This window comes from Hylobates moloch, unplaced genomic scaffold (genome assembly GCF_009828535.3).
Source record: "Hylobates moloch isolate HMO894 unplaced genomic scaffold, HMol_V3 SCAFFOLD_10, whole genome shotgun sequence".
Classification (NCBI taxonomy): Eukaryota; Metazoa; Chordata; class Mammalia; order Primates; family Hylobatidae; genus Hylobates; species Hylobates moloch.
Window position 1 is genome coordinate 64811929 of NW_026652285.1, and position 25000 is coordinate 64836928.

The window sequence follows — 25000 nt, forward strand, 5'->3', positions numbered from 1 at the left end:
TTGACCTATCTTGGCCTCCCAAGCCCAGTGCCCTCCCCCTGCCTTTTTATTAAGGCTGGATCATATTCCATTAAATGTATATACATTTTGCTTATCCATTCTTTTGCTGATGGGCACTGGTTGTTTTTACTTTTGGATTATTGTGAATAATCCTGCTGTGAACATTAGTGTACTGATATCTGTTTGCACCCCTTTCAATTCTTTTAAGTGTAATTATATACCTGGAAATAGAATTGCTGGATCATATGGTAATGCTATGTTTCATTATTTGAAGAACTGCGTACTCTTTTCCACAGCGCTTGTACCATTTTACACCAGCAAAGCACAAGTACTTCAATTTCTCTACAACTACTTTAATACTTGTTATTTTCTGCTTTTTTTTTTTTGGCTATAGCCAACCTAATGGATAGGAAGTGGTATCTCACTGTGGTTTTGATTTACATCCTCCTAATGGTTAGTGATGTTAAATGTATTTTTATGTGCTGGTTGTCCATTTGTATATCTTTGAGGAAATGTCTGTGCAAGTCCTTAGCCCATTTTTGAATTGGGTTGTTTTTTGTTGTTGAATTGTAGAGTTTATATATTCTAGATATTAATTTCCTCTTAAATATATGATTTCAAAATACTTTCTCTAGGTTGTCTTTTGACTCTTGATAGTGTCCTTTGATGAGCAGAAATTTTTAATTTTTAAAATTTATTTTTATTTAATTTTTAATTGACTAATAGTAATTTTACATATTCATAGGGTACATAGTGATGTTTCAATACATATAATGTATAGTGATCAGATCAGGGTAATTAGCATTTCCATCAGCTTAAACATTTATCATTTCTTTGTGTTGGGAACCATCAATATCTTCTAGCTACTTGAAGCTATATATTATCGTTAATTATAGTCATCTTACAATGATATAGAACTTATTCCTCCTATCTAGCTGTAATTTTGTATCCTTCAACAAATCTCTCCCAAAAGTTAAATTTTGATGGAGACCAGTTTATCTATTTTTTCTTTTTTACCTGTGTTTTTGGTGACAAATCCAAGTAATTCCATGCCAAATTCAATGTCATAAAGGTTTTCCTCTATATTTTCTCTAAGAATTTTATAATTTAACCCTTAAGTTTAGGTCTTTTAGTTCGATTTTTAATATTACATAAGGTAGGTGTCCAACTTCATTCTTTTGTATATGAATATCCAGTTTTCCCAGCACCATTGTTGAAGAGACTGGTGTTCTCCACTGAATGGTCTTTGTACTTTTGTTGAAAAGCATCTGACCCTATTTGGAAGGGTTTATTTCTGGGCTGTTTAGTTTATTCTATTCGTCTATATGTCTGTACTTATGCTAGTACCACACTGTTTTCTTTTTTTGTTTTTAGACAGAGTCTTGCTCTGTCGCCTAGGCTGGAGTGCAGTGGTGCGATCTCGGCTCACTGCAACCTCCGCCTCCTGGTCAAGCGATTCTCCCGCCTCAGCCTCCCAGTAGCTGGGATTACAGGCACCTGCCACCACACCCGGCTAATTTTTTGGAATTTTTAGTAGAGACAGAGTTTAACTATGTTGGCCAGGCTGCTCTCGAACTCCTGACCTCAAGTGATCCACCCGCCTCAGCCTCACAAAGTGCTGGGATTACAGGTGTGAGCCATTGCGCCCAGCCACACACTGTTTTCATTACTGTATCTTTGTTGTAAATGTTGAAGTTAGGAAATGTGAGTCTTCTATCTTTATTCATATTTTCAAGATTCTTCTGTTTATTTGGGGGTCTCTTGAAGTTCCATTTTATTTCGGTGAATGCATCATTGAGATTTGGATGGCAACTGTGTTCAGTCTGCATATCATATTGGATAGTATTGTTGTCTTAAAACGTTAAATCTTACCATCCATAAACACAAGACATCTTTCCATTTATGTATGTCTTTAGTTTTTTTCAGGAATGTTAGTAAGAAGTAAATTATTTAAAAATTTAAAGCCTCTTTAATTATTAGTGTCAAGAATGAAACATTGTGAATATAATGGAGACAGCATATTTTTTACTTTCTCTAATTATTTCGTCTGATATCTTCTGGATCTTGGTGGTATAATTTGTATTGTTTATTTTGTTTTATTTGTGATTTAAGGTTGTGTATATGAAGGTGTAAGGTATGCATGTTCATATCCTCTTATCTAGAAATCCCCAAATTATTTCTTTAATTCTGGAATTCATACCTTTTACCAATGTTCTTTCTCCCTTCTCATTATCTTATCTAAAACTACTGACTTTTGAATTTTTTCTTAATTTGAGAGTTATTTTATGGTGTTTTGCTCCATAAGTTTTATCATAAAAATAATATAGGAATACATTATTTTTCTGAAAACTAGAAAGATGACAGGCATTCAAGATTATGATAGTTTAAAGATTCAATTTTTCCAAATAAAACAGAACCCTTCTATTTAGATGGATTTTATTTTGCAATATTTATTGTATATTCAATTCAAATGTGCTCACTATTGTGCTAGGCAATTGAAAGTATAAAGTATAAAGCTGCATTTTGCGCTCTCAGTGAGGTTTAAGTCAGGGAAATGAGGCATGCACACAAAATAACGAGAAAGTAGTATAATAGTTGTGATCATTAGTTATCAAAATAAGTGAATGAGCTAATAATCATTGTTAGAATAATAATTGTGGTCTTAGATCTCAGATGCTTTAATGAAAAATGTTATCTTGAGGTAAACTTTGACAAATGGGGAGATAATTAAAAAACATCTGACATTCTAGGTAGGGAACAAAACAGAAGCAAATGCTTAAAAATGGGAATAAGTACGTATTCTGTACACAGAGACAACTTGATTTCAATACATACTTTATGGTGGAAATAATGTTTGTACTTTTATTTACACAGTCCAGACTCATGTTTCTAAAACACTGATAATTTTGTGTTTAACTTCAATGTAATGTGTAGACTAATACTTTTAGTAGAGTACAAGCGAGAGGAATGTTATTTTAGAAACTTTACTCTGGCAGCACTGAGTCATCATAAACTATTACTCTCAGATAGAAGATTTGATTCTTGCAGTTAGCCATGTCAGTTTATCATGAGTAATCAGAAAGTGTTACTCAGAAGCTTTATTGTGAATAATCAGTTTGTTACAGTGAACATGGATGTGTATGGGTGGGAAGGTAGTGTGCACTAGCACCACAGAATATTCTGTTTTCATCTTATGTTTTAACTAATTTATTGATGAGATTCTCATTTCTATAGTATAAAAGGAAAATATTTTGCAGTTATCTCATATTTGAAAGACTTTGCCATAGAGAACTTTATGGTTATCCTCTCAGAAATGGATGAACTTTTCATTATTTCTTATAAGCATATTGGTTTTGGCCTGCTTGACTTTAAAACTTTTTTTGGTAGACTTAGAATGTTAATATTTAGATAAAGAAAATATTTTACTGAATACATTACCAGAAAGTAAAATAACTTGAACATTTCTGTATTAGCCCTTTATCAGAGAATAACATTTATTTTATTTGGAAAGTTTTCCTAAATATGAGACTATCCGCTATTTCTCAGACTAAGTGAAAATTTAATAAAATAGCTGCCTTGATGGGAGGAAAACAAAGTTCTTACTTTATAAGGAATAATGTATGAATCATAAAAGAAGAATGAACGATCATGGGAAACATTTAGCTTTTCAAAGTTTTTGGAACATGTACCTTAAATGCTTTTGGGATCCAGTAAAGGCCAGGAAAGACAAAGAGTTGAAAGTTTCTTGGATTTATCCTCTTACTTACATCATTAGTAATAGGAATAATGCATCTTAAATTTAGGTATTTATATAAAAACATGATTTTTAAATGGTAGTCTAGTATAAACTAGGATTTTGTAATGCTGTTTAAATATTTTCATATTACTTTGTTTCGAACGTAGACATTCAGTCTTACTTTTTACTTATTATATGTAAGATTTTGAACATCCTTGCTTAAAATATCAAATTCCTTCAAAATGGGATACAAAGTTAATATTAAACCAATACTTAAGTTCCTTTACACATTGTTGAGACAGACTATTAGTGTAGGTGTACTTTCATTTATATGTCGTACTGATAGAGGTTAAAAGTACGACCCTATCGGCAATCTTTTTAAGCAAATAAAACTGTTTGGATGCCTTCCCAGGACGATTGGATTGCCCTCCAGGCGTATCTCTTCAATGCGGTCCCGGATGTAACTGGTGTCATTAGCCTTGCAGAATGTGTCATCTGTAATTGAAGCTATGTTGTTAAACTGAAAAAAAAAAGAGGAAAAAATTGTTCAGAAATCTGAAATCAACCTTACATATGCTATATAATGGGTAAAGGAAACCTAAGTCAGAGGTCTGAGTGCCCCCTCACTTCAAATCCTTGTGTCAAATTAATTAGGAAATACTCAAATGTACACCTGGAGACAAATACAATCAAGAGCAGACTTCACACCTACTGTGGTGGTCTACTTTTTATGCTCTGGATGGAATCTGGACTTCTGGGAAGAAAGTTCATGAGCCTAGTTATTAATCTTTTTGATAGGCAGGCATTTAGCTATCACACTACTACAGTGATCTAACCAAAACTTGTATGTGAATAAGTGAGGTTCCCAGTGAGTCACAAGATTTTGACTCATAGGTAATTAGAGTCAGATATTGTGAAAGGAACCATCATACCTGAAGATGAATTACACGTAGACTTTCTGGTAAATTAAGAGGCACGGATTCCAGGGCATTATGGTCCAAGTAGAGGAAGGTGAGGTTATTTAGTTTCTGTAAGGAAAATTTCGTCTGAGCGTTATTGAGGTTCTGTACATTCTTTCACAGGATTCAAGCAATATATATGTGCATATGAGTATATGTCTATACATACCGACTTGCATATTGATATAAATACATCAATTGTATCAATTGTTCATATGATAGTTTCTTGTTTGGGTTTTTTTTCTGACTTCAAGTGTAGTGTATTTTGATCCTTTATGATGGCCAGCGGAGCTCTGCCGCATACCCCACGTTTCTGTCCATTCATCTGGTCTCTGAATATCCAGCTGTAATGCCAACGTCTGGTACTCTTTGTGTTTGATAGGAGCTAATGAGGTGAGTCCCTACGTGGGATTGAATTTTGACCCTGGTGCTGCCGTAACCTCTCCTGTACCTCTGGAGTTTCCCATCTCAGTTCCACCAATTTCTAGCTAAGTGGTTACTTCTTAGAAATGTGTGTGCTTGTATTTTTTTAGTAGAGACGGGGTTTCACCGTGTTAGCCAGGATGGTATCGATCTCCTGACCTCGTGATCTGCCCGCCTCAGCCTCCCAAAGTGTTGGGATTACAGGTGTGAGCCACCGTGCTCGGCCTAAAAAAATACAAAAAATTAGACAGGCGTGGTGGTGGGTGCCTGTAGTCCCAGCTACTCAGGAGGCTGAGGCAGGGGAATGCTGTGAACCCAGGAGGCGGAGCTTGCAGTGAGCTGAGATCGCACCACTGTGCTACAGCCTGGGCGACAGAGCGAGACTCATCTCAAAAAGAAAAAAAAAAAAAAAAGAAAGAAATGTGTGTGCTTGGCTGGGCGTGGTGGCTCACACCTGTAATCCCAGTACTTTGAGAGGTCAATGCGGGTGGATCACTTGAGGTCAGGAGTTCGATACCAGCCTGGCCAACATGGTGAAACCCCCATTTCTACTAAAAATACAAAAATTAACTGGTGTGGTAGTGCATGCCTATAATCCCAGCTACTAGGGAGCCTGAGTGAGGCAGGAGAATTGCTTGAACCCAGGGGGTGGAGGTTGCAGTGAGCCGAGATTGTGCCACTGCACTCCAGCCTGGGCCACAGAACGAGACTCCATCTCAAGAAAAAAAAAAAATGTGTGCTTAGCAAGATGTTTCCCAAAGTAGTTTAGTAAACAGTTAGCTTGGTGCAGGTTTTTTCCCTAAGGGCTTAATGTTGGATTTTTCTTCATGATCAGTAACCCATTATTGTGTATAATTGTAATTTCCCCTGACATTACTCTTTTACTCTTCAATATGCATCCTGTACTAGATTTTGCTAATTCTTTTCTGTGTTGCTATTTTAATACTTTCTTAAGCACCCTACCCTTCTACCATATGGGCATCAAGCTCTTGTCTTCCCAGTGAGTCTCATTTACATGAGTTAGAATAACCTAATTCTACTAGTGACTGTAGCAGCTTAGGACATTAAACAAAGCTACGGGGCAGCTGAGTTTATTGTTTTCTTTTCTTTTTTTTTTTTTAGAGATGGAGTCTCGCTCTGTTGCCCAGGCTGTAGTGCAGTGGCACGATCTCAGCTCACTGCAACCTCTGCCTCCCAGGTTCAAGCAATTCTCCTGCCTCAGCCTCCCGAGTAGCTGGGACTACAGGTGCCCACCACCATGCCCAGCTAATTTTTTGTATTTTAGTAGAGACAGGGTTTTACCATGTTGCCTGGCTGGTCTCGAACTCCTGAGCTCAGGCAATCCGCCTGCCTCAGCCTCCCAAATCCCCTAGGATTACAGGCATGAGCCACTGCGCCTGGCTGAGTTTATTATTTTCATACTGACTTGTCATAAATCCCTTCTGTAATTCCTGTCTAAACCCCAGAATATTCAAATGTTCTTTTTGTGAAATGTTGATCAGCTCCTTTTTTTTTTTTTTTGGAAACTGAGTCTTGCTCTGTGGCCCAGGTTGGAGTGCAGTGGTGCAATCTCAGCCGCTCACTGCAACCTCTGCCTCCCAGGTTCAAGCGATTCTCGTGCCTCAGCCTCCCGAGCAGCTGGGACTACAGACGCCCATCACCACGCCTAGCTAATTTTTGTATTTTTAGTAGAGACGGAGTTTCACCACGTTGGCCAGGCTGGTCCTGACCTCCTGACCTCAAGTGATTCGCCTGCCTCAGCCTCCTAAAGTGCTGGGATTATAGGCGTGAGCCACTGAACCTGTCCTGATCAGCTTTTATAGGTCTTTAACATGTCTGTTATTCAAAGAGTGACCAACTCAAATTAATGTTTTCAAATTACAACTTTAAAACAAAAAAAAGGCCAGGCATGGTGGCTCACGCCTGTAATCCTAGCCCTTTGGGAGGCCGAGGTGGGCAGATCACCTGAGGTCAGGATTTCGAGACCAGCCTGGCCAATGCCCGTCTCTACTAAAAGTACAGAAATTAGCCAGGCGTGGTGGTGTGTGCCTGTAGTCCCAGCTATTTGGGAGGCTGAGGCAGGAGAATTGCTTGAACCTGGGAGGCGGAGGTTGCAGTAAGCCAAGATTGCGCCACTGCACTCCAGCCTGGGTGACAGAGCAAGACTCCATCTCAAAAAACAAAAAACAAAAAACAGGTGTATCTGCTTTTAAAAAGTTGTCTAAGAGTCTCTTAACTTCTGAGTTCCTTGTAAGAAACATCAGATGAACTCTGATGTAACTTTAAAATGTCCCTTAAAGTTGAAAAAAGATGCCTTAATTGTAATGAAAAATGAAAAAATGGACTATTTCTACACTTTCTAACAGATTGTACATTTTTTGACAGAATTTACCTGTGTGCGATTATCATAAACTTTATGATAATGAATATTTGATAGTTTCCAAAGGTACCTTTAGAAGCAAGAAACCTTGCCTTTTGAAGGAGATTATGTCTGTTACCAGCAGTGGCATGATCATCATTTTATCTGGGGAATGATTATATCAGAGCTATGGAAATCCTGGGCTAAAGTGATTACTTCTGTAGACCATGCATTTTGAGACAAATTGTCTACCTAAACTGAAGTAGATTACTTTCCCTTTTTCCTACAGAATATTTGCTTGAATTGTTAAGAAATGTATTTAATTCTTACTACATATAAAATTTTATATTACATGCTTTCATGAAATTCAAAGGAAAATCTCCCTATAGAATTTCAGTCTAATATTTTTAAATATTAAAAGTTAAATTCAGTATTTACTTTTGGATCTTTTTTTTGTGGTATTTATAATTTGCTAACATTGTAAGGAAAAAGAAACACAGGAAATGTCCCATTTTGAGCTTTCGTAGACTGTAAGTGCCATGAGAGGGCCAACCATGTCTGCCTAAATAAATATTTGCTGTGTGAACAAGTGAAATAATGAGAAACAAAATAGTCCCATGAAATAAAATAAAGATTATGTATTTTAACTGAGATATGGGTATAAGATAGGCTGAATGAGCCTAATAGGATGGTTATTTATTATGTAAATAATGTCTTCATTTATTAAATCAAAATAGTTTTTAAGTGTAATCAAAATACAATTCTAGACCAAAGTTTCTCTTTTATCTATCATCTTATCACTCATACTATGCTTAGTTTTACTATAAAATACTTACTTTGAATGCGTTTGCTTTGATTCCCCTACTCTTGATTTTGTTGTATTTTGCATTAAATAAAGTGAGCTTGGGAGGAAGAACTGGAAGTTTTAGTAGTTGATTTTCAGCAAGTGAAAGTTCTTCTAACAGAGAAAGTTTTGAAAAAGTACCATCTTCTATATCTTCTATCAAATTTCCTGTAAAATCGAGTCTTCTTAAGTTAGCTAGAGGGAAAAAATATAAAAAACAACTACATAAGTAAAATTCTTATTGTATGGACTGAAGAAAAGCATTTGTTTAACAGATCACTCAAGCATCTTTCATTTTTAGTGCCTGATAGACTGTCTACAATTCATAGCCCAGTAAAGTTTTGTGCAATGATCACTGAACACCTCTTTGTGCCTGAAATTGATTCCCTTTCTGACTGGAGTCCTAGAATCTCAGGTTTGAAAGTGATCTTAAAGTTAATCGAGTCTTTTCATCTTTCTCTGTTCAAATTCCTCAGGATGGTCAGGCAGTTTGAAAGAAATTCTTGTTCCAAATCATGGAAAGGAAGCATTACATTTGATTGGAATCATGTAATATTTTTTGACTTTTTTGCTGGCATGTTGCGTTGTGATTCTGAGTATGTTATCTTAATCTCTCTATGCCTTACCACTTAACAACAACAAAGACAAAGATGTTCCCTGATTTGTTAGAGTGACACAGATTGAGAGAGAAATTCAGTGTGTGTGTGTGTGTGTGCGCGCGCGCGTACTTGCATGTGCATCACTTATATCTGGGATAATTAGGAAATACAATTGCTTCTTATTCACAGGAATCATGTTCTATAAAATTACCACAAGTGCTGAATTCGTAAATACTGAACCATTATTCCTAGGAGAAATACAGGGTTATGTTCCTGTGAGCCTCTGGTCACACATTTCCATCAACTATTAGTACATAACTTTATGTGTTTTTGCTTAAGGACACTTGTCTTAATATATGTTGTTGAATCATTAATATTGCACTATAACTCATGCCTGAACAAACCTTATCTAACATATTTTCCCTGTAGGCATGTCACAGTCTTTTTGTGCTTGGGGATGTTAGATGTCACTTCAGCACCATGTGTTGGGTCATGTTAAACAGCAAAATCAGGCCAGGTGCGGTGGCTCACACCTGTAATCCCAGCACTTTGGAAGGCCGAGGTGGGCAGATCACAAGGTCAGGAGATCAAGACCATCCTGGCTAACACAGTGAAACCCTGTCTCTACTAAAAATACAAAAAAAAAAAGAAAAAAAACTAGCTGGGCGTGGTGGCGGACGCCTGTAGTTCCAGCTACTCGGGAGGCTGAGGCAGGAGAATGGCGTGAACCTGGGAGGCAGAGCTTGCAGTGAGCCGAGATCGCGCCACTGCACTCCAGCCTGGGCAATAGAGTAAGACTCCATCTCAAAAAATAAATAAATTAAATTAAGTTAAATTACAATAAAAAAAAAAGTAACCAGGTGTGGTGGCACATGCCTGTAGTCTCAGCTACTCGGGAGACTGAGGGACAAGAATCCCTTGAACCCAGGAGGCAGAGGCTGCAGTGAGCCGAGATCATACCACTGCACTTCAGCCTGGGTGACAGAGCGAGACCCTGTCTCAAATAAAACCCAAAAAAACCAAAAATCAATAAACAGCAAAATCATAAACACAAAGCACAAAAATGTGAAAAACATGTCATTAAATGGACTGTGAACAGGGCATTTATTTACAGTATGAGAACTGGAACCAGAAGACAGTGTTACCTTGTTCAACTCAGATGGGAATGTGCATGTCAAGTAATTCAAATTTTTTGCCACTCTGAGCATGTCTGAGAATGACCATGAAAGCACCATGTGTATTAATTTTGGGGTTATAAATAAATTTTAGCAAGTGGGTATTCACAAATATGGAGTCCACAAATAACAAGGATCAACTATACTTCAATCCACATTTGGGAGCTATCAGTGGCAGCATGAATCTGGTTATGGTTAATCTCATAAATGTGTAGTGGGGCCAGTATGCATTTCTTGGTATGATTTTTTTCAGAACCCTTGACAATATTAGGAGTCTACAAAACTGACAAGAAATTAGTGATCTAGGAATGGGATTTGGTACTGCAGAAATGGAGGATTCTGATGTGCTTATGGCAACACTCTAATTGAGTTAAGGTTTGCTAGAAGTTCAAGATTGATAATGACTGGTAAGGAATTAAATACCACTGTTCTCAACACTATTTCCATATTAGAATCATCCAAGGAGTTTGTTTTTAATGATGTTGCTTGGGCCCTACCCCAGATCTGAATTACAACCCCTGGGAGGTAGGACCTAGTATCAGTATTTAAAAAATACTTCCCTGCTGGGTACGGTGGCTCACGCCTGTAATCCCAGCACTTTGGGAGGCCGAGGCGGGCAGATCACAAGGTCAGGAGTTCGAGACCAGCCTGGCCAACATGGTGAAACCCCGTCTCTACTAAAAATACAAATATTAGCCAGGTGTGGTGGCGCGCACCTCAGCTACTTGAGAGGCCGAGACAGGAGAACCACTTAAACCTGGGAGACAGAGGTTGCAGTGAGCCAAGATCACGCCACTATACTCCAGCCTGGGCGACAGAGCAAGACTCCATCTCGGGGTGGGGGGGTGGGGGGGGTGAGAAAAAAAAAACAAAACACTTCCCAAGATATTTTTAATATGCAGCCAGGTTTAAGAGCCATTAGTTAAAGTAAGAAAAAGCAGTTTCTGTGTTTTTATAGTGCAGGTAGAAAATAAAACATTGTGGTTGGAGAAGCATCCCAGTTATATTGGTGTTGCTCAGTGTCTGAAGCAAGGGATCTTGAAGTATCGGAGTTGAGAAGATACAGTTGCCTATATGTTAGATGGGCTGTCATCATGGACAGTGAAGTCACCAGTAAAGAAAGATCACAGGATCTAAGTGGAAAGATGATTCACCAACAAATGAATGGACTTTCGTGAAACATGTTAGATATTTATGTACTTCAAGTGACAAACCTATATGTGATAGGCAGCAACTGTATAGAAACTTGTGTTTATATGAGTTAAATACTAATACGAGTTAATACTAATATCATATTTCAGCTTAACTTACGTATGTCTGCAAAATCTTTGGCAGTCAGCTTTTTAATTTTGTTGAATCGTGCGTAAAGATAGGCTGATTCCTTTGGCAAGGGTGGTACAGCATCAATGTCAACTTCTTCACAGTATACAGAGCCACTTAAACAAACACAGAGCAGACACGTGGGCATTTCTAAATTGGGAAATAAAATCATAAAAATATGAACAATAGCTCGAAAATATTTCGCCTCTAGTAGTAAAATTATTGCTATTATGAATGCTATTTCTAATTTGAAGAGATGTTTTACAGAATCATAAGAAAGATAGTCATGGTAACTCGTTACCTATATTGTGCTTGATAATTCACCAGAATGTTGTTTGAGAATCTCTTTTTATTTTGTTTTACTGGTGATTGCTTAATTGTTGAATTGATTGACAGTTACATTTCCTTATTTGAAAACCAAAAAAATTTACAAAGCAGGAGTTAAGGTAAACATGAGCTTGATTTATTAAGTTTGATGTGTGAGAAACATATTTCAGATTGGTGACAGTAGCTAGACTTTAGTAACCACTAGTTAAGTAAGGAAGCCATTAACTTGAAAATTAGAGTAATCGTAGGCACTGTTTGGATCCCTTAGCACCCCAAGTCATTTATTACATTTACTTGTCATACCTCTGGGAACATTCCTTAGTCTTTGTTTTTTATACCTTTTCCTGTTTTTGAAAAGTGTAGAGCTTTTTTTGTTTGTTTGTTTAGTTTTATTTTTCAGGGCATTTATTCTGCAGAATGCCTTTCAGTTGGCAGAGGTTTCTCATTTTTGGCAGGAGTACCATGGATCCTCAGTGCTGTGTGTCCAAAAGCACATGATATCTGTTTATCCCATTCCTGATAATATCTTTGGTCACTTGGTTCAAGTAGTATGCGCCATGTTTCTCACTGAGTAAAGTTAATGTTTTTCACTTCATAACTAATAAGTAATTCTGGAGAAGTACTTTGAGAATCTAAATGTCTGGTGTGACATTGTACTTTCATATACTAGTTTTAGCATCCATTGATGATTCTTACTTGAATCATTTGTGACTAACCAAATAGTGATTTTCTAATTCCATCATTCCTTCTACAGTTGTTAGTTAGCACTCTTTTCTTATTTTTTATATCAATATGAACTTGTTTTATATATTTTGATATATTTTATTATTTATTTACTTACTTATTTTTGAGACAGAGCCTTGCCCTGTTGCTCAGGCTGGAGTGTGGTGGTGTGATCTTGGCTCATGGCAACCTCCACCTCCCCAGTTCAAGCGATTCCTTTGCCTCAGCCTCCTGAGTAGCTGGGATTACTGGCGTATGCCACCACACATGGCTTTTTTTTTTTTTTTTAATTTTTAGGATAGACAAGGTTTCACCATGTTGGCCAGGCTGGTCTCGAACATGACCTCAAGTGATCTGCCTGCCTCGGTCTCCCAAAATGCTGGGATTACAGACGTGAGCCACCACACCTGACCTATTTTGATATATTTTAAATATATTAAATAAACATGTCAAATTTTATTATTTTTTTCTTTTTTTTGGGATGAAGTCTCGCTTTGTCACCCGGGTTGGAGTGCAGTGGTGCAATCTCGGTTCACTGCAGTCTCCACCTCCCGGGTTCAAGCAATTCTCCTGCCTCAGCCTCCCAAGTATCCAGGATTACAGGCATGTGCCACCATGCCCGGCTAATTTTTTTGTATTTTTAGTAGAGACTGGGTTTCACCATGTTGGCCAGGCTGCTTTTGAACTCCTGACCTCAGGTGATCTGCCCACCTCGGCCTCCCAAAGTGCTAAGATTAGAGGTGTGAGCCACAACGCCTGGCCTATTTTTTGAAATTTTAATTGATATTTTCATATCAATATGAATTGTGTCCCATGAGTCATAATCCGTGTTTATTTTAATAATCAAATTGTCACAGATTAGGCAGTGAGTGCCCTCTCAAGCTTTTTTTTCCTGCTACAGCTTTTTGTGGTTAGTTGACTTACAATTAATTGCACGTATTTAAATCGTACAACATATAGGATTTTTACATATGTATACCCCCATGAAACGTTCACTTCAAGTGAGTTAATTAACATACCTGTCACTCCAAAAAGTTTTCTCCTGCCCTTTGGTAATCTCTCCCTCCCACTCTTGTCCTCAAGCAATGGCTGACCTGCTTTTGGTCAGTATACATTAGTTTGCATTTAGGAGAATTTTATATTTAAAGAATCATGTAGTATCTACTCCCTTTTCTGGCTTCTTTTGCTCAGCATTATTGTTTTGATTTTCAATCTTTATCAGTAGTTCATTCTTCTTTATTACTCAGTAGTATTCAATTGTCTCAATATATACTATTTACATTGTCATTTCATATGGACATTGGGTTGTTTCCAGGTTTTCACTATTTCAAAGAAATTTATGTGTAAGTTTATGTGGACTTAATGCTCTCATTTCTCTTGGGTAAGTACCTAAGGAGTGGAATGGCTGGGTGTTATTATTATAAATGTATGCTTTATCTTTTGAAGAAAGTGTCAAACTGTTTTCCAAAGGACTGTGCCATTTTACATTCCTACCAGCAGCATATGAGAGTTCCAGCTGCTCCACATCCTTGCCAACATTTGGTATGGTCAGTCTTTTTAATTTTAGCAATTGAAATGTAGGGCATGTTATAGTATCTCATTGTGTTTTAATTTGCATTCTCTGATAACTAATGATGTTAGCATCTTTTCATGTGATCGTTTGGCATCCATATATTTTCTTTGATGACTTGTCTTTTTTTTTTTCCTCTTACTAGTTTTCCTTTTGGAAATGAAACATTTTAAATTTTAATGAAGAACAGTTGGTTCCTTGATAATTCATGGTTTCTGTGTTGTATTTAAGAAATGTTTGCTGACCGCCAAGATTCGACACTTTGTTTTCTTCTAGAAGTTGTATAGTTTAAGATCTTAACCTTTAGGTATGGGGTATACTTTGGGCTAATTTTTATATATGGTGCCAGGAAGGGTTAAGATTCTTTTTTGAAAATTTTTCCTACAGTTGTCTGGTTCTTTCAGCACCGTTTTTTAAAAGGATTATTCTTTCCCCATTGAATTGTGTTGTCACATTGTCAAGAACTAGTTGGTTACTTCATGTTAGCCTGTTTCTGGATTTTATTTTGTTCTATTGACCCACTTTAACATTTTTTTTTTTTTTTTTTTTGAGACGGAGTCTTGCTCTGTCGCCCAGGCTGGAGTGCAGTGGCGCGATCTCGGCTCACTGCAACCTCCGCCTCCCGGGTTCACGCCATTCTCCTGCCTCAGCCTCTCCGAGTAGCTGGGACTACAGGTGCCCGCCACCACGCCTGGCTAATTTTTTTTGTATTTTTAGTAGAGACGGGGTTTCACCGTGGTCTCGATCTCCTGACCTCGTGATCCGCCCGCCTCGGCCTCCCAAAGTGCTGGGATTACAAGCGTGAGCCACCGCGCCCGGCCCCACTTTAACATTTTTATGCCAATACTGCAGTGTCTTGATTCCTGTACCTTTATAATAGCCTTGTTAGTGTAAATCCTGCAACTTTGTTGTTCTTCAATGTTGTTTAGACTATTCTAGGTCCTTTATATTTTTATATATATTTTAGAATCAGCTTGTTAATTAAATGAAAAAAACCTATTAGGATTTTGATTGGGATTGTGTTGAATCTCTAAATTTGGGGAAAACTGACATCTTAATGATATTGAGTCTTATAGACCTTGAACATAATACATTTCTCCTTATATATAGGTCTTCTTCAATTTCTCTTAACAGCATTATTTAGATTTCAGTGTACAGGTCTTACATACCTTTATTTTTTTTTTTTGAGACAAGATCTCACACTGTCACCCAGGGTGGGGTACAGTCACATGATCATGGTTCACTGCAAACCTCGACCTCCTGGGCTCAAGCAATCCTCCTGCCTCAGCCTCTCAAGTAACTGGGACTACAGGTTTGTGCCACCACACCTGGCTTTTTCTTAGTTAAATTTTTTGTAGAGACGTAGTGTCACTATGTTGCCCAAGCTGGTCTCAAACTCCTGAGGTTAAGCAGTCCTCTCACCTCGGCTTTCCCGTAAACATCTTTTATATCTATTTCTTTCATATATTTTGATGGATTTAAAAACATTTTGTCAGGAGACTGGGTGCAGTGGCTCACGTATGTAATCTCAGCACTTTTAGAGGCTGAGGCGGGTGGATCATTTGAGTCTAGGAGTTTGAGACCAACCCGGGCAACGTGGTGAAACCCCATCTCTACAAAAAAATACAAAAATTAGCCAGGTGTGGTGGCACGTTCATGTAGTCCCAACTACTTGGGACGCTGAGGCAGGGGGATTGCTGGAGCCCAGGAGGTCAAGACTGCAGTGAGCCATGATCATGCCACTATACTCTAGCGTGGGTAACAGAGCGAGAACCTGTCAAAAAAAAAACAAAATTCCCCCATTATTCTTTGAGAACTTCCTTATTTTCTAACACAGCAAGATGTCCCAAACTAACCTTGCGTTTTTCCTGCCCCAACCCTGAAATCAGCTATCTCTTCAGAAAGCACTGGGGTTTTTTTTGGTTTGTTAATTTGTTTTTGAGACAGAGTCTCACCCTGTCACCCAGGCTAGAGTGCAGTGGTGCCATCTTGTCTCACTGCAACTCTGCCTTCTGAGTCCAAGTGATGCTCCTGCCTCAGCCTCCCAAGTAGCTGGGATTACAGACGTGTGCCACCAAGCCCAGCTATGTTTTTTGTATTTTTAGTAGAGACGGGGTTTCACCATGTTGGCCAGGCTTGTCTCAAATTTGTAATTTCAGGTGGTCCACCCGCCTCGGCCTCCCAAAGTGCTGATATTACAGGCATGAGTCACCACACCTGGCCAGCATTGGTTTATTTTAGTGGAGAATGGTATTAGAAACCAAGATGTAGATGCTGGGTGTGCTCATTGCCATTGAGATCACGTTGCTTCTAGGCTCTTTCAGCAGAGAGAGCTAGGAGATAAATGTGTGTGTTTATTTGTCTCTTTCTCCACAGATAATACACATACATGCAACATATATGGATATAAACATATATACATGCATATGTATACCATATACTCATATGTATACATACACACACAGAGATAAACAGAGATAAACATTTCTATATTTCTGTATCTCTTTATATACACAAACCCTGAGTTAATACTAATATGTTCTATTCCAAACCAACTCCACAGTGTTCTTTCTAGCCTTCCACCTTTCCATATTTGTAATGTTTCTCTGACAGTGAGGAACCTGGCTCTCATTATTTACAGTATATTTACTTAGTTCTGGCACACATATTAAGTAGTTCCAATATTGCTAAGTCATAACACTGTGCATAACAAACCTACTCACTGGAACTTCATATTTGTTTGTAGTTCTTTTTTGTCCTTAGCCTGAAGGTATATAGGAAAATGCTGTGTTTAACAGTTACTTAAATTAGAGTTTTTTCTTCCTTTGGTGAGTTATTAATTTGAAGTACAATTAAGTTTATGTTTTTATGTTTGTATTCCAATTTGGATTCTTTTTACCTTATTCTTGTTGATTTCATTTATATACGTATTTGGTTTTTTGACTATACGAAACAGCATTGTTCTAAAAATTAAATCTACATTAAAAAGTGTATACGCAGGAACTGCCATCCCCCTCCCCCAATTTCTTTTTAGCCTGTATTTATTTTCACAGAAATAAGCAGATACATATACATTTTCTTCTATCCTTTTCTTTCTTACATGAAAGACAGCATATTATAGATATTCTTTTGCACTTTGGTTTTTTTTCCACTGTATCCTGGAAATCACTCCATGTTAGTTCTTAGAGATCTTCCTCATTCATTTTTACAACTGCGTAGTATTCTCTTCTGTTGGATTTACCATTGTTTATTCAACTACTCTTCAGTGTTTGGGCAGTTAAATTATTTCTGATATTTTGCAATTGCATGCAATGCTTTAGTGATTTTGCATTTGTATTTTATTTTGGAGTACATCATCAAGGTAAATTTCTCAAAGTTGGCTGGGATCGGTGGCTCACGCCTGTAATACCAGCACTTTGGGAGGCCGAGGCACTTGAGGTCAGGAGTTCAAGACTAGCCTGACCAACATGGTGAAACCTGTCTCTACTAAAAATACAAAAATTAGCCTGGCGTGGTGGCGTGTGCCTGTAATCCCAGCTACTTGGGAGGCTGAGGCAGGAGAATTGCTTGAGCCCAAATGGCAGAGGTTGCAGTGAGCCAAGATTGTACTGCTGCACCCCAGCCTGAGAGCGAGACTCTGTCTCAAAAAAAAAAGATCCTCAAAGTTGGTTCTTATGTCAAAAAGTAAATGCATTTTTTATTTTGTTAGATATTGCCAAGTTCCTGTCCAAAAGCATTGTGTTGATTTGCCTTCCTGCTGCCGTGTATGAGTGTCTCACCCCATAGCCTTGCTCATGGAATATATTAATGTGTTGTCATACTTCAATGTTTTTCAATCAGATAGGTTAAAAATGGTATCTCAATGTAATTTTAATTTATATGTCTCTGTGTGAGATTGAACATTTATTTGGGTCAAATCATTTAAATCATCTTGTGAACTGTCATTTTTCCAGTGGATTTTTGGTTAATCTCTTTTCCTCGATTTTTAAGAATGCTTTATAAATTAGAGTTACTAGTTGTTTATTTTTAGTTATATTATCTGTTAGCTCTTTATCTAGTGATATTATTTATCTGTAGTATATGTTACAAATATTTTTCCCAGTTTTTAATTGCCACAGGTATTTTTAGGGTCAAATTTTTTGTTCTTTTCTATTGTTGTCTCTGGATTTTGAGGCACCCGGCACCCAGATTCTTTTCTAGTACTTGTATGATTTCATTTTATACATTCAGATTGCTAATCTATTTGGAGTTTATTTTTTGTGTAAGGTATGGACCTAAATGTACCCCTCTTCAAATGGCTATTTCTCCCAGCACCATTTTTTAAAAAGACCATTTTTGCTTCAGTGATTTGGGTTGGTACCTTTAGTATGTACTAAATTTTCATGTGTATTTTTGTCTGTTTCTGGATTTTCTATTCTATTTCATTGATCTTTTTGTCTATTCATATACCAGTATCACACTTTTTAAAGTACAGAGTTTTATAATATATTTTAATGTGTAGTACATCTGATTCCTACATATACTTGTTATTGTTCACTGTTTCCCTTGTTATTTGTTATATGTTGTTCCGTATGAATTCTAGAATCTGTTTTTCCAGCTTTATAAAGAAAATTTATTGGTAATTTTAGTTGGATTGTTTAAAATTTATAAATTTAGAAAGAACTGACATCTTTATGATTTTGAGTCATTCCATCCAAGAACAAGGGATGTCTTTTGTTTTTTGGTTTTTGGGTTTTTTTTTTTTTTTTTTGAGGCAGTCTCGCTCTGTCGCCCAGGCTGGAGTGCAGTGGCATGACCTCGGCTCACCGCAACCTCCACCTCCCGGGTTCAAGCAATTCTCTGCTTCAGCTTCCCGAGTAGCTGGGATTACAGGCACCTGCCACCACGCCTGGCTAATTTTTTATGTTTTTAGTAGAGACAGGGTTTCACCATCTTGACCAGGCTGGTCTTGAACTCCTGACCTCGTGATCTACCCACCTCAGCCTCCCAAAGTACTGGGATTACAGGCGTGAGCCACCACACCCAGCCTGGGATGTCTTTAAATTTATTCAAATCTATTTTTACTATCATACTTCTTGTTTTTTAAGCTTTATTTTCTGTTATGGTTCATTTTTATTTTATTGTAGAAATATAGAAATTAATATGTGGTTTTTGTCATGTTTTCATGTGAAATAATGTTCTGTGATAAAGTAAGAGTAAACCAAGTACGCAGGAATTATTAAGTAGGACTTGTAATTTGTTATTTCATGACAAGTTTTCTGTTTTAATTGAAATGTACGTGATAATTATTGATGTATATGTGTGTTTCTGTTCTGTGAGTTTCTTAAAGGCAATAATTATATTTACCGTATACTGAGGCAGTACATTGTATTTTGCAAATAATACGTGTTTAAGTATTTCTCAAATAGATTTTATATGGACAGAAACCACACTTTGTGGAGGCTAAGCTTGCCTAAGCTTTGGTTGTTCTCACAAGTTCTTGCTCCACATTTCTCACTCATAATGTGGGATGGCAAATGGCATGCACTCCCAGTATACCTGTTTGATTTTATCATTGGAAATAAAATTCCACTGTTTGTATTTACTGTATCTTGAGTCAGTTTTTGATTACCACAAGGAATAAAGTCCATTATAGCTATTTTTAAAAGATCCATTTAAAAAAATATTTAGATGATACTTACCATCATTTTCTTTCTTGGGAGGTAATGGTGTTATTGCCTCATCTTTTTGTAATTGAAGACTTTTCTCATTGGGTATTATCACAGTTTCTTTTTCCTATTGGAAAAATAAAAGTTTGTTACCTAACTTCATTAAGTCTGTGTTTGACTGTAAAACAGAGGGATCACAGACACCTTCTCGTAGTTACAATTAGTGGCATTTCTTTTTTGCTCCATTAGGCTTTCATACATATTTCCATTTTATCATCTATTAAATTACAATGTAAGTATTTTTTTAGCTTGTTTTTATTCTAGACTATGAGCTCCTTGAGTAAAAGAACTGGGTGTTTTTATTTTTATATCGCCAGTAGCTATACTCAGTGCTTAATAAATGTTGAACATCCTGAAATTCCAAATGAAAGCTAGGTGAGAATTCCCTGAATTGGAATGAAAGTTTTTCTGAGGTGAAACTATTCCTCAGGAGTCTTGTCTGAACTGAGTTTCTCATTCAGATTCTACCATTTTGAGTAAGACTAGAGCTCCAGCCATGTCACAAGTATAAACTACTGATTAAGGTCTTTAGGTCTCTTCTTGGGGTGACCCTTTAATTACCTATATCCTTCCATTAAGCCCTGGCTCTTGGAGCCCTTTTATTCCAGCTTACCTTACCTACCCTGCTCGGGCCACTGGTGTAGGCCATTAATTCTGGGGAAATTGGAGTAGATATAATTTAGATCCTGTCTTTCCTGTTCTTGGAGAGTACGTTTTCTGCCATTAGATTACAATGTATTGTGTGATGTCCTATTCTTTCTGTCCTTTGTAAGCATGCTCCATTTTAGTCTCGGTCTTGACTCCTGACTCTGCCCTTCACCTTCATTATCCCATCTGTGTGGTGGTTGAACTTCCTCCCTCTACTGTGTGTTTGCACATCAAGTCCTGTTGAATTCTACTCCACTCCACAAATATCTTAGACCCTGCATTTATATTAAGATAGAGAAACTTCTAAAGCCCTGTAAAGAGAAAAATCATCTCTAAACTCTTTAGGGATCAGGGAATCTTGAAAGTGTTTTTAATAGATTCAAATCATCCAAGTGAGCCTATGTTATGATGGGACTTTTTTTTTCTTTAACTTGAAGCTATAATTAGTAATACCTATCCTTTGTGTCTTAGTGATGGGCAAAAATAATGCTATCATATTAAAAGCATTAACTGAAAGAAAGAAACTGTTGTGTTAACATTTGCTCATCGTGTACCCCTGCAAAAAAGAAAAGAGAAAGTAGCAATTGTAACTGGTCAATCTTATAAGTCTTTATCCTCCAATTTATAGTGGAGAAGAACTTCTGAAACAATCAGTATTGTTATATATTTGGCTGAATTTCTCATTTTCCAGTATGTATGTGTATGTGTATTATCATACATAGTGCGCAACAGATACTTATGTGCTGTGTTAACTTTTTCCTTACCCAGCATTCATTTCTGTGTGCCAAGAAAACCACAAGTAATTACTTTGCCCATAAAGGTGGGGAATGAATGATGTGGTATAACGTCACCCTTGCAGTGTTAACTCAATGACAGTTACAGTTACTTGGTACCAATTGATAGAGGGTCTAAACTGTTAAAATTGATTTAAAAAGAAAGTCCTATATTGAGTAGGTTTTTGGTACTGTATGTAGATGGCGTATATAAATTATTGTGGAATGCTATTGATATCAAAATAACCAGTACTCTTCTATTTATTTTCTTAAAATTGTTTTCTATAATAATAACCTTAAGCTGATAATTCATCTTTATTTCTCCAAATACACATTTCTGCTAATTTATTTTTGAGGCAACACAACATTGCAAGTATGGGGCATTGTGTAATATTACTTAATATATAAATTGCAACTGGTCAGGGATCATCTTAAAGTCTAGTTTTCTTTAAGTTTTATTTTTTGGTTACTATAGATACTGTTTGGTTACCATAGGTACCATTTATTAATTTGAAAAGCATACATATTCTTAAAATATAATCTTAGGGACAATTATTATGAATTTGTTTGAATCATTTAAAGTGATTTTTCCCTTCCCCTTACCTTATCAGACACATTCAGGAAAAACAAAAACATGCATTTAAATGGGCAGTATTTTAGAAGCTAAATTTAAAGTAGAAATAAAGTACCTTAATATTTTTTCCATCCAGGTATTTATCCTCATAATCTTGGCTAAATATGGATTCTTCAAAATTATCTGTTCCATAATCATAGATAATGCGTGAGTCCTGCTGAGTTGGTGGTGCTGGCTTTATCAGAGGCACAAACAGTAACAGGAGAAGTGTAGACTTCAGAGTCTTCATTTTAGCAAAAATCAAGGTGACTGGAAGTTAATAAACTAGTGGTCTGCTGACTGTGGGACAAAACTCTCTTTTTCCCTGGAAATAAAAATTCAGACCATCGAAGCAATATTTAAAAGCTTAGAGGATGTTTTGGCAGGGTGTGCACAGTAAGGGCCAGAGAACAGTATTTAACCCTTAGTGATCTTTAATTAGATGCTAGCAGTTTTTACGTATCAGTGAACATTCTGAAAAATAGTTTTGGAAAATAGTTTTACTTCTTCTCTATCAGAAATTCAAGAAAGATTGATAATTTTAAGTTTCTTAATAATTAAGTGCCTTCAACAGACATACTAATATTTAATTGAAATATTCTTAGGATACCTGTAGTATAAATAGTTAAAATAAAGTCCCAAGATCCTGTCTCATGTGAGTTAAAAATATCATATTTCCACTGAGCTACTTTATAAGAACTCTTGATTTATATTGGTATGAACAGAAACAGGTTCCAAGAAAAGTTTTAAAACTTGAATTTAACATTATGAAAAGTAGTCATTAACACCTTTAAGTGGTACAGAATATAGGAAAAGCCATAAGTTTTTAATTTTCTTAGTTTTGTAATTTTAATAGGTGATCACAATTTTTAGTTAATAGTATTGTATTTTTAATTTAAACTATGAAAACTGAAAGAATAGTATTGCAGGCTGGAGGAAATACCGAACTTTAATCAAAGAACTTTGAGGAATGTAATAGAAAGGATTCCTTTAGGCTCATCAATGGATTTTCTCTGGTGGGTACACATTTCAGACTTTTTCTTAAGTAACTTCAAACAGAATCACTCAGAGTTGCTGATGCTGCATTATAGATGCCAGTTTGTCAAAAATCCAGAGGTTGAAAATGAAGAATATAATGGATTTATGACTTTTGCAGCACCCTATTCTTGCCTGCATGGATGTTAAATTTATGCGATGATATACATAAATACTTCTTAAAAATTAATTGTTTGAGGTAACTGAAACTTAAACCAGAGATGGCCTTTACATTTATTAAGACTATTAGATGAGTCAGTCGCACTTTAACAAACAATATTTAAAATAATATATGAAAAGTAAGCCTACCGTTGTAGCTGTTTTGAAGTTTTTTGTGGTTTTCCTCAATAGATGTTCATGTCTGTGCATTAGCCCCAAGTGGAAGGGTGAATGAGAAAAGCTATGGCTTGATTTCAAACTGCTGAGTAAAATTTCAGGGCCCAGCAGCTTTAAGAACAGTTTCCATGTGGTAGAGATCTTTGCCAGCATTCTTTCTCTAGGGTGAAATGCAGTGTGTTGTACTAGAGAACTGTGCTTAAGATATTTGTTGTAACTGCTACGCTCAGTCTGCTTCAACTAATTGACTATAAACTTGTGTCATTTTATTACTGTGTAATAAACATTCATGTTTTGGTGAATATTAGTTTATGAAAAATGATACAGTTATAAAGTCATCCTTTTCATTTTGGTGATTTCCCAGGAGATTAAACAATCTGCTTTTTGAATGAAATAGAACACCAAATGAAAACATAGTCCATGTTGTTAATTTTATGAGGATTAAAAATACTGCCCTAATACCATAATTAATATATAGCCAGTATAATATATATTTCCAGTGTAAAAATTAGTTTTAGCATAAATTATTTTATAGTTTTGTCATTTGGGTTTTTTTCTCCCCTTTATTTTAGTTACATATAAGAAAAACTGCTGCATATAAAAGTAAATTTGATTTATCGTTTTTGAGGTTGATAGTAAAAGATACTTTTGTTTGCTGAATGAAGGAAACTTTATAAAATTACTTTAATATTGAAATTGGGTTTTAAAAGTTAAAGTGGTATTGTAGATACCATACAAGCAACTTTGAAGATTTTTTTAAAGAGTCACTTTAAAAAAATTCCTCCTTGGTGCTTTTACCAATCAAATTAACTTTTCTCCTTTAAGCTAAAAATTTAACAAATATGGATATATATTTTATTAAAATAGAAAATGAAAGAATACCAATTTGTTTTCTTTTCCAGTCAATTGTTTTAGAACCTTTCAAATCAAAGCTTAAATAAACTAAGACTTGAATACTGAAGTTTTTATTTGAATGTGAATTATCTTAAATTTAGTTGTGATATTGTCTGGCTTGAGTTGATATAAATTGTTGGTTTTATGGCTTCAAGGATACAATAAAACTTTTTAAAGACTTTAAAATATATAATAATGAAACAACAGACATTGATTTGTTTTGTATTGTGTGGCAAGTTAACAAGATATTGAGAAGTAAGCTGGATAGATATCATATGTCTAAATTTAGAGAATCTTAGAGATTCATAGTTTCATTAATGGTACACTTTGATGCTTTGTACTACAGAAAATTATTTTGTGAAGAACAACTTTCCTTGAAAAGTTATGACCTGTGAATACAATGTTACTAGCATTCACTCATTTAAGTAAAAGTTTATTGAGCGCCAGTTCTGTGCCAGGACTTCAGACATGTAAACTCAGATAAGCAAACTTCAGTTTCTTCCCTCAAGGAACATTTATAGCCTCTAAGTCAGCAGGAAAAGCAGCAAACAAGCAACTAGAATACATGGTAGGGCTTGCTACACAGAAATATGCAGAGTTCTGTGATAACCTGGGAGAAGCCACAAACTGACTGGGGGTCACGGAGACTGCACCCAAGCTGACTTCTATAGAGAGGATAGGAGAGGAGGGTAAGTGCAGGTGATGAGGTATTCTAGGCAAGGGGAGCAGATGGGGGTAGATCATTTAGAAAATTTATAATTTGTTTTGCATACTGCTGGAGCTTGGAGGGAGAGAGATAAGAAGTCAAGGGGATGGACCATATTAAGAGATGCGACTAGATGGGGAATAGAGGTTGGATTAAAGAAAGTATTTTATATCCTGCTAAAGTATTTGGGCTTTAGTCTGTAGTCAGTGAGAGACCATGTAGAGATTTTTAAGCCAGTGATGGCTTAAATAT

The 25000-nt window shown here is 36.4% G+C and overlaps 2 protein-coding genes across 3 annotated transcripts in view; one reads left to right on the forward strand and one right to left on the reverse strand.

Annotated features, from left to right (window-relative positions):
- CENPP (centromere protein P) overlaps nucleotides 1-25000 on the forward strand; it is a 294971-nt gene that overhangs the window by 66351 nt on the left and 203620 nt on the right. The window lies entirely within an intron of this gene.
- Nucleotides 1727-23301, reverse strand: OGN (osteoglycin). 2 transcript variants are annotated; one of them, XM_032164527.2, is made up of 7 exons: nucleotides 23122-23248; nucleotides 21854-22102; nucleotides 19717-19810; nucleotides 11407-11565; nucleotides 8314-8516; nucleotides 4669-4764; nucleotides 1727-4256 (listed from the first exon to the last, which is right to left on the reverse strand). In XM_032164527.2, exons 2-7 carry the CDS (start codon nucleotides 22025-22027, stop codon nucleotides 4086-4088), a joined length of 897 nt encoding a protein of 298 aa, XP_032020418.1. In that variant the 5' UTR covers nucleotides 22028-22102; nucleotides 23122-23248; the 3' UTR covers nucleotides 1727-4085. The 2 variants fall into 2 exon arrangements, with proteins under 2 accessions (XP_032020418.1, XP_058300738.1); XM_058444755.1 differs by having other exon boundaries at nucleotides 2435-4256; nucleotides 21854-22021; nucleotides 23122-23301.

Excerpts from the sequence above, each read along its gene's own strand:
- OGN (XM_058444755.1), bottom strand. The coding sequence starts at position 23,301 with ATGCTGGCAAAGATCTCTACCACATGGAAACTGTTCTTAAAGCTGCTG. Across the intron at positions 22,022-23,121 it reads ACTTCAAAACAGCTACAACG|ACTCTGAAGTCTACACTTCT; the intron begins GTAGGCTTACTT and ends GCTAAAATGAAG. Across the intron at positions 11,566-19,716 it reads TCCCAAGAAAGAAAATGATG|AAATGCCCACGTGTCTGCTC; the intron begins GTAAGTATCATC and ends TTCCCAATTTAG.